At 47.8% G+C, this 8,699-nt stretch overlaps 1 protein-coding gene across 1 annotated transcript; it reads left to right on the plus strand.

Annotated features, from left to right (window-relative positions):
- Positions 1 to 488: 488 nt before the first annotated feature.
- Positions 489 to 8,257, plus strand: LOC115327827 (TNF receptor-associated factor 6-like). The gene is made up of 3 exons (XM_042288862.1): positions 489 to 610; positions 3,302 to 3,619; positions 6,900 to 8,257. The coding sequence occupies exons 2-3, from the start codon at positions 3,320 to 3,322 to the stop codon at positions 7,905 to 7,907; spliced, it is 1,308 nt and encodes a 435-aa protein (XP_042144796.1). The 5' UTR covers positions 489 to 610; positions 3,302 to 3,319; the 3' UTR covers positions 7,908 to 8,257.
- The last annotated feature ends 442 nt before the right edge of the window (positions 8,258 to 8,699 follow it).

The raw sequence follows: 8,699 nt of genomic DNA on the forward strand, positions 1-8,699 counted from the left end.
GGTGAGGTTATCGAGACGCGAAGTTGGGACTTACTTTACAAAAAACGGTTCCAAAAACGCTCACGCCGATCCGAAATGCAACGTTCTCACGTGGTTTCTGGATGCGCCCGCCCGCAGCCCCGCGTAGTCCTGGCCTACCCAGTTTCATTATTTTGCAGCCGTTAGATGGCGCAACGTGTAGCGCCAAACTGCATTGCAGGTTGCCTATCGGAGAAAGGCCGAAAAGCAACGGCCCCGCTCAAGTTCCATGCGTTCTCGGCTAGTGTTCTCAGCTTGGATTGGATAGCATAAAGCAACCAAGTGTCTCGTCGATACCATAATTTTACGGAATAAACGTAAAAATAAATCCTGGTAATAAATTAAACGTTTCGAAGCGTAACTACTACGATTTATTCTTTATGTACCCTTCGCCTCTCAAAATTCCAGGCCATTTAACGAAATCCAATCAAAACTCACATGACTTAGCCAATCCGTAAGCCGTCGCGCATTTTTCAAGTTTCAGCCCCCACTTTCAGTTTTAAGCCTTCTTTCAGCGTCGTGGTTTCAGTGGTTTCAGTCAGCACCGGCAGCAGCTGCTCCCACTGCAGCACTGCGTGCGCCGCTCACAAAGGTGGGGACTTTCTGACTCAACACATCTGCTCCAAGGTGCTAGCATAGTTCACTGTACTTCCGTACTTCTGCTCAGTGTTTGTCGGCGCTAAGTGAAGGGAAGTTGAGCAGGCGAGAAGCCGCTCAAGACGCAGGTCGCGGAGTTTTTCATTTCATTACCTTTGATTTCCTTTATTTAGCTCAAGAAAGTGATGAGGACGACATGCTCTTTTTGAACGTTGCGAAAATCGCCGCGCGAGTTTTGGAGTAACGATTGGTGTAATCTGAGCTAGTTGGTTACTCATTATGAAAAAAACCAGCTGAACTAAGGAAAAGGTAGAGAAAGAAAGAAAGAAAGAAAAAACCAGCGATCGGGTGTCTTTCTTTCTATCTCTACCTTTTCCTTAGTTCAGCTGGTTTTTTTCATAATGAGTTTTGGAGGTTCGATGGCGGGTCAGACGGGCAGACCAGCGAGGCGGGCTGTTCGATGAACGTTCTGGGTAAAGCCCTGGCGGTTGATGGTGCGGTCGCTCACTTCGGAGAAGGCAGCGGCTGCAGGATGCTGCCGAGTCGAAGTAGACTGCTGCCACCTCTGATGCATTTGACGTCCAGGGCTAGAACGTAGCACCGCGGTCACCAGCCTCCTGTCATCGTCGTCGATCATCAAAGGATGACGACGATGGCAGGAATGGCATTGCGTTTCTTTGTCTCAGATTTCTCATCTGTAGATGAGGAATTCAGCCAGTGCAGCCTGTGCAGCCTGTGCAGCCTGGGGTTTTTAACATGCATCACGCCGTAGAGAGAGTAAGAGAATAAAAATACTTAATTGCACCAACCCCGGCCCTCTGTTACCACTCCTCTCCGTGCATGTCCTTGACGTGTCAGGACCAGAGGTCGGCATTTTAGGTCGCCCTCACTCACCCTCACCCTCACAGCCACCCTCACCTAAGCCCCTCACAGCTACACTCACCTTCAGCCCCTCCCTCATCCTCACAGTCACTCTCACCTTCAGCCCTTCACTCACCCTCACGGCCCTCCAACACTCATACCCCTCACGCGCGCCTCACGCCCCTCACGCATTCATGGCCCTCACGCCACTCAGGCCCGCTTCAGATGGGGCAATTTTACCCAGATACTTGACGTCGCAACACCAGCAACACGGGCCGCCTGCGTTCATACGCAGCAACCAATTGCTGCAATTTGCCATCATCATCATGAAATTGTATCTTTTTTTGCACTATTTAGACACACAATTACGAGCTATAAACGTGTTTTTGTGCATTTAAATCTCGTTGAGAATACTAATGCATATTTCTGAAATAGTTTATTTCCAAAAACTATCAATTTCAAACCAGAACCAAGTGTTTTGTTTTCATCATCACTGGCACGAGGTATCACGTGAAAGTCTCTGATTGGCTGCAGCCGCTTCAAACGTCTTCGAATTGCTCCGAGTTAATCGCGTGTTTTGAGCCGTACTCGATCTCAGCAATTAGTGTCGATCTAGGAAAAGCTAGGGAACAACCCGCCAGCAACACCAAAATTGCTGAGAAAGTTGCTCCGTCTGAAGGGGGCCTCATGCACTCACGCCCCTCACGCACTCATGGCCCTCACACCCCTCACCCACTCACAGCCCTCACCCACTCACAGCCCTCACGCACTCATCGCCCTCACGGCGCTTATACACCTCGCGCACTTGTAGCCCTCACGGCACTTACCGCCCTCATGCCCCTCACGCACTCATGGCCCTCACACCCTCATGCCCCTCACACACTCACAGCCCTCACTCACCCTCACACTCATGAATTTTCCTGGTTCAGAAACTCACTCACCCTCACCTCACCTGTGAAGATAATGGTGAGTGAGGGCCCTCATGAGTGAGGTTTGCCGAGCTATGGTCAGGACTCGGGTGAGGACTCGAGTGGCCATAAGGTTGCAACCACTGTGGTTGCAACTGTGGTTGGAGAGCCCTGGGAGGAGGGGAGGGGAAGGGGACCATAAATCATTTGCTCAATCGATTCTAGGTTTCTAGGTGAAACGTAGCAACTCTCAGTGGGTTATTTTTGCCATGTGACAAACTCCTACGTTCTACTTTTGAGCCTTTAGGGAGCGGATACTGTGAAGAGAGAAGGCTATATAGTGGGGAATACCCATAGTGCATGAGTTTCTGGGGTAGCCTGAGCTGTGTGGGCTTTCGGGGGTACCCGTGCGGCCTTGAATATAATATTAGAAGTGCGGGAAGTAGAGCGAGAGTGCTTGGGCTCCTCTGACAACGGAGGCCTCTGCCCAGTCACGAATATAGGAATGGGATGGAGGTTGGTCTGCATGGTGTTTAATCTCTTTGGCGATACACGGTTGCGCTTCAGCACGATATTCATCCAAATTGAAATAAGCAATGGAAGCATGGAATAAATCCCTAATTCATGGGTTCTGCAGTGCCAGCTTAGATAGTAATCGTTATTGGTTCAGGAGAGCCATGGAACCGCAGAAAGGCAACAGCCCGTACCTTGAAGGAAAATTTTAAAAAAAATTGCGGGGACAGAGCACTGCGTCTGGAAACTAGATACGCCGACATACACTTGGACATATTTGCTCAATTTTCTTCATAAAGTTTGGAAAATGCTGGACTCATACTTATACCTCAATGTGGATCATCAGCAGTAGATGCCGCTACTCTTGATGTGGCATTGTTACAATGTCGCCTTGTGTTCTCTAGGTTCTCTGCTGCGACAAGATGGCAGCCGGTGACCACGGTCCCATAGGAACTGTCTTCCGCCGTATGGTTGGTTTCTCCGCTGCTCTGGACTGGAGGCCACTGCTCTTCGTAGAGCCCGCCATTGCGGACAGAGCCTGCACCCTGTGCGGTGTGGTGTGCAGGAAAGCAGTCAGGTTGAGCTGTGCCCACACCTTGTGCTCGGACTGCCACGCAGAGTGTGTCGAGCAAGGAGGCACCTGTCCACTCGATCAGGAGCCTTTCTGCGAGGACGACCTGGATCGGCTGGAGTGCTCTGCAGGATACCTTGGAAAGCGCAGGGTGAGTTTATTTATTTATTTAAGTACCTTAAAGGTCCTTTGAAGAAAAACATTGCATATTGGGGGGAACAAGCATTTCGAGGGAAAGCTCTGACTAGAGACTTTGCCCTGCCTTGCATTTGGAGAGGGTAGACCCAGCATTAAGGTCTGGTTCCCTCGCTAACTGTGATGTCATAGTGACTGTGGCATCAAATTGCTTTGATAGCTGCTGAGTAAACCTGTTTAGTTATATTCTTAATGAGCGTGTTGGTAAAGTATGCTGGATAACAGAAATAATCAAACGTAGAGAGGGCAAATGTACTCGTCTCTGTTTCGTCCTCTCTATGCTTTATTCTTTCTGTTATCTAGTATACCGTTCGGTTGACCACAGATGAAGACGTTAGGTAGGCAAATGGTGGTAGGTGTTGGGCTTTTATATTTCGGTATATTGGGCGTGGATAACGCCCCAAACAGCTCTTATAAAACATATGTGAAAGATGCTTCTAAAAACTTTAAAATTTGTGTTTACTAGTTGTGTTTAATGTGGCAACTAACAAAGTAACAATACTGGGAGTGGGCAACAGTACTAGATGCACAACTCTAGAAGCAGCAATGTTAATCTCCACTTGGGTCTTTGAAGAACTATGGCCACTGTACTATATGCAGAGGGCCCTTGTTGCTTTTCCATGAGTTTGAAGTCTCCACTTGTTTGGGCATGCTGTTTTAAAACCTAAACATAGGCATGGTTATTGAACTTTGGTAGCTAGAGCTGCCACATGCAGTGTGTCCATGCACCTTTCCAGCTGCAATCTCATTCCAGGCGATTTACAGCACGCATCCCTGGTGGATGGATGGACGAATGAATGCCAGGGCCATGTATAAAAAGAGTTTGGTTAATGGGAGGCATGGGCAGAGCCAGGGTGTGCACCAGATGCAGAAAGAGTGCTTGACTTGCTCTCTTGGCCAACCAGAAGCCGAAAAGGATCCCCCCAGCAATGGTAGCAAAAACAGTTATAATCATAGGTAATCAGTATAATCAATTTTGATCGTGCAGAAAGATGTAAGAAACGAATGTGCCATTCAAACTCTGTTTTGCTCGGATAGAGTGTGACCGCTCGGACAGCAGATTCCCGGCCCTCGGTGCCTGGCGTGCGGATTATGTCAATCGATTTGCTAGTAGCGCTCTTCCGTCATGATTGTGGATGATCATGATTGAAACATTGCGCGCACCATATTTTCAGTCACCGAGAGTTATGCCGACGCGCTTACTAATTTTGTTTCTAGCAACCACCGCCAGGGTATTCTTTCCGACTTCTGGTTGGCCACGTTCAAAGTTGTGAGAACGCTCTGGAACACGCCCAGCATGCTTTTGGCCAATGGCGTCTCCTCATTTGCCTCCTATACCTTTCAATGAAAGGCCCAACTCTCTGTGTACACGGCTCTGACGGATGCCAGAACCATGATCGATGCTAATATCTGTCCCCTTTGTAATGGACGGTTTTTTGCGCCACCTAGCTTAGCAACCAAAAGTATGATTCTTCCCCTCGCCCTTCTGAGAATGTGTGTCAGTGTGGCCCAAATGCACTGTGCTGTAAGATTTGTCAGTGGACTGTGGCAGTCTGCGTAGCAGCAATTCTCCACACCGGTGGCAGCTGAATTGCTGCATTTTATTGCTTATTTGTGTGTTTTTGTGGCAAATAGAATTTCTAGGTGCCTTTGAGAAAGCATTTTACTATCATTGAGAACAAAACCAAACAAATAAAAGCTATTTTTGGTGAGCTTGTGCATGACAGAATGAATGAAACTGGAATGTTTATTTAATTTTATGTAGATCACGCTGCCAAACACCCAACTCTGCCGATTCGCAAATGTCTTAAATGTTGAAAATATTTGTCCACGCAAGATAGCCGAAAGGCACGGGTATTCCCCGCTTACAAGATGAAATTCAACCAGTCTCATCAATTGAGCAACATACCGTACATGCCCCATGATGCTACGTTACCTGCACAGGGTTTATTTGAGAAATATATCAAATAACCAACCAGGTAGAGGGGTTGAGAATGATAAACTGGTATTCTGTTCATCAGGCAAAAGTGACCCCCCTTGGCTGCCGCCATGTTGTAGAATTTTGACCCCTAGACACGTGACCGTACACAATCCCGAGGCTTTTACGCAAAACTGAGCCGAGATTTATATTTCGATCGCGGTAAAAAAACATGATAAACTATTTTTCAATACTGTTTGCCCCAGAGATCAGTGTCTAGCTCCAATAAAACCCAAAATACGGCACTGCGGCTGGCAGCATCTAGCAGAAGCATTGCGAAGTTGCCCGAGTTTTTGTCGTAAAAGTACATTTTGGACTTAAAACAAACGAAACAACTGATCTCGTTGGTACTGTTATTAAAAATCAATAAGCAATTATCTGTGCGCGGTACTTTGTTAAAATCTAGACGTAAAACTATGAGGTCACGTGCCTAGTGGTAAAAAATGTGCAACACAGCGGCGCCCGGGGGGGAGGGTTCACTTCCAGCTGCCAGTTTATCGCTTCAAGCCCCTCTACCTTGTTGCAAATAACACAGCATATCCAATCTACAGTGTCCCCATCCGATTGTCGTGATAGGACGAACAATCGGATGGAATTACGCCTGAGGGTAAGCATCCTAAATAGGCAAATAAAGTACAAACTTTCCAGAAAGGTCGGCAAACTCCGTATACACAATACAGGTGGAGATCCGCACTGACTGGGTTTCCACAGCCGAGGCGGGTGGAAGAAATTCCTGGCTGATAGGGGTCGTGAGAGTTGCAAAATGGCGGCGGCTTAAGAGCTCTTTTTGGAAAGGTCTATAATCGGTGACAGGTTTAGAGTTCAGGAGAAGCTTCTCCCACCTCTTTCCACTTTAGCAGAGAAAATGCTGGAGAGGAGGCAACTGTCTCTTCAGCATTGGCTTTGCTAAAGTTGAAAGAGGTGGGAAGAGCTTCCCCTAAACTCTTATCCTGTCACCAACCATAGTTGTACCCAAGCAGTTCTTAGTTACCGAGAGAAACTAGGATTTTTAATCATCAAGATACAAAACTGCATAAAGCGCAGGAAACTTGAAAAAGTTGTAATCGATTGTTATTACATCTAGCACAGTTAAACTTTTTCCAACCAGAAATTCTGCTCGGAAATAGCACCTGCTTTCACTTAATTGCACCACAAAACTTGCGCACACTCCTTAGCTCATGGTGCAGACATCAGGGACACCAAATTGTTCCCCAAACAAACTGTTCCTCACATAGTATGTAACGTTTCCTTTCTGAAGGTGGCCTGCTGGAACGCACCCAGCGGCTGTGGTTTCGTCGGCCCCGTCTCGAGTGTGCTGGATCACTTCGGGCAGTGCACCTTCCACACCGTGTCCTGCCCCCAGTGTCACTCCGCCGTGGCACGAAGCAGCGTCGTGAGACACTGCAGGGATGGCTGCAGCTCATGTCCAGTCGCCAACAACCACCTCCACCTTGAACGTGACAGTATCGAGCGGGCACGCGACGAACTTAAAGAAGCCATGGAAAAGATCTCCGAAGACCTCACGTTTTTGCAGAGCGGGCTGAACCAGTGCTGCGAGGACATCCGAGCAACCAGGGCAACAGACGCAAGCCGCAGCCGGCTGCTGGAAGGTCTGACCTTCAGGCTTGTCGATCTCAACGCACTCTGTATCGCTGGCTTCGCCGAAGAACAGAGGGCCCTTCGAAACGTCGCAGCGGACGTGAACACCGCCATCACAACAGTCAGCAGCGGCAGAGAGCTCGTGGTAAAGGAACTGTGTGCGCAGAGAGACCGGCTGATTGAAGTCATGGAAGGGGTGTCCCACAAGCTGGTTCTTTTTTGTGGGCCCACGACGTACCACTGGTATGTCACCGACTGGACGGTCATGAAGGCGACGGCCCACGAAGGTCGCACCGCGTTCGCCCAGAGTGCCACGTGGAACGCCTTTGGCTACAGCGTTGGTCTCCATTTACAGCTTGTGAAGGACAAAAACCAGATGACTGTTGTCAACTGTTACTTCAGAATCTATCCCGGCGGCAGAGACTCGGAGCTCGAATGGCCCTTCAGGAAGTGTTTTGAATTTGGAATTATTCATCCCCAAAACGGGTCGAACGTTCTTTCCCACAAGATAAATGCAGATTTGCACAAGAAGAGTTCTTTTCAGAGGCCAAAAGGAAAAATGAATTTGGGGTTCGGAGCAGCCCCCATGTGCTCGGCGGATAAACTTGACGCTAAAGGATTTGTTAGCGCCAACACACTGCACATGTACTTGCGGATTGAGCCATAGCCTGCTCGTGCATTTGCATAATGTAGTGGAAGGCGGCCATACTGTTTGCACATTTTTGTGCACACATTATTTTAGAGAATGTTTGTGGAAAGATTTAAGGACAATGCTTTGCATAAGTGCATCTTTGTATAATTTCTGAATGTGCAAGAACTGCATGCTCTGTCGAAACAATGTTCAAAGGCAAATAAAAAGATGACTCGGTGTAAGAACGTTCAAAGCTATACTAGCTGCCTGTATGCCCCGGTAATGTTTTGATCGGTGAAATTAATCAGAATGTGTACAGACTCTGCATGCCTTCGAGGTGTTTATCAATGAATAGAAAGGAAACTGACTTTTTTTTTCTCCCCATATTTCTTTGGTACTGCTGCACTTGCCCACATTTGACCAGACTTTCAGAATACTCAAACCTTCACTTGCACACGCTCGACTGTTTTTCAGTTGTCAAATGCATTAACGCACGGCAACCCTTTTCGTCGCAGGCTCCGAGTGCAATTCCTCTCACATCCAGCGGAGAGGCATGTCATTGTTTCGAGGCAGACCAACTACTTGCTGCCAAAGCGTCCGCAAAATCCATGTTCTATTTGCTGTCGCTCATTCCATTTTACCGTCTTTTTTACTTTACCCTTCAGCCAGCACAGTCTCTTTCCATCATCTGTTCAAGCTTCTTATATGAAGATATAGACAATAGAAAGTTAACCTGCCTTGAGACGTTGCCATACTCGGGGAAACTTTTCTTGGCATTGCAGTGGAAGGTGCAGGCATGGATTCCTTCTCCCATTTTGAGTGCTGATT

Source organism: Ixodes scapularis, unplaced genomic scaffold, assembly GCF_016920785.2.
Source record: "Ixodes scapularis isolate PalLabHiFi unplaced genomic scaffold, ASM1692078v2 PGA_scaffold11__112_contigs__length_91849675, whole genome shotgun sequence".
Taxonomy (NCBI): Eukaryota; Metazoa; Arthropoda; class Arachnida; order Ixodida; family Ixodidae; genus Ixodes; species Ixodes scapularis.

Excerpts from the sequence above, each read along its gene's own strand:
- LOC115327827 (XM_042288862.1), top strand. The coding sequence starts at position 3,320 with ATGGCAGCCGGTGACCACGGTCCCATAGGAACTGTCTTCCGCCGTATG. Across the intron at positions 3,620-6,899 it reads GATACCTTGGAAAGCGCAGG|GTGGCCTGCTGGAACGCACC; the intron begins GTGAGTTTATTT and ends TCCTTTCTGAAG.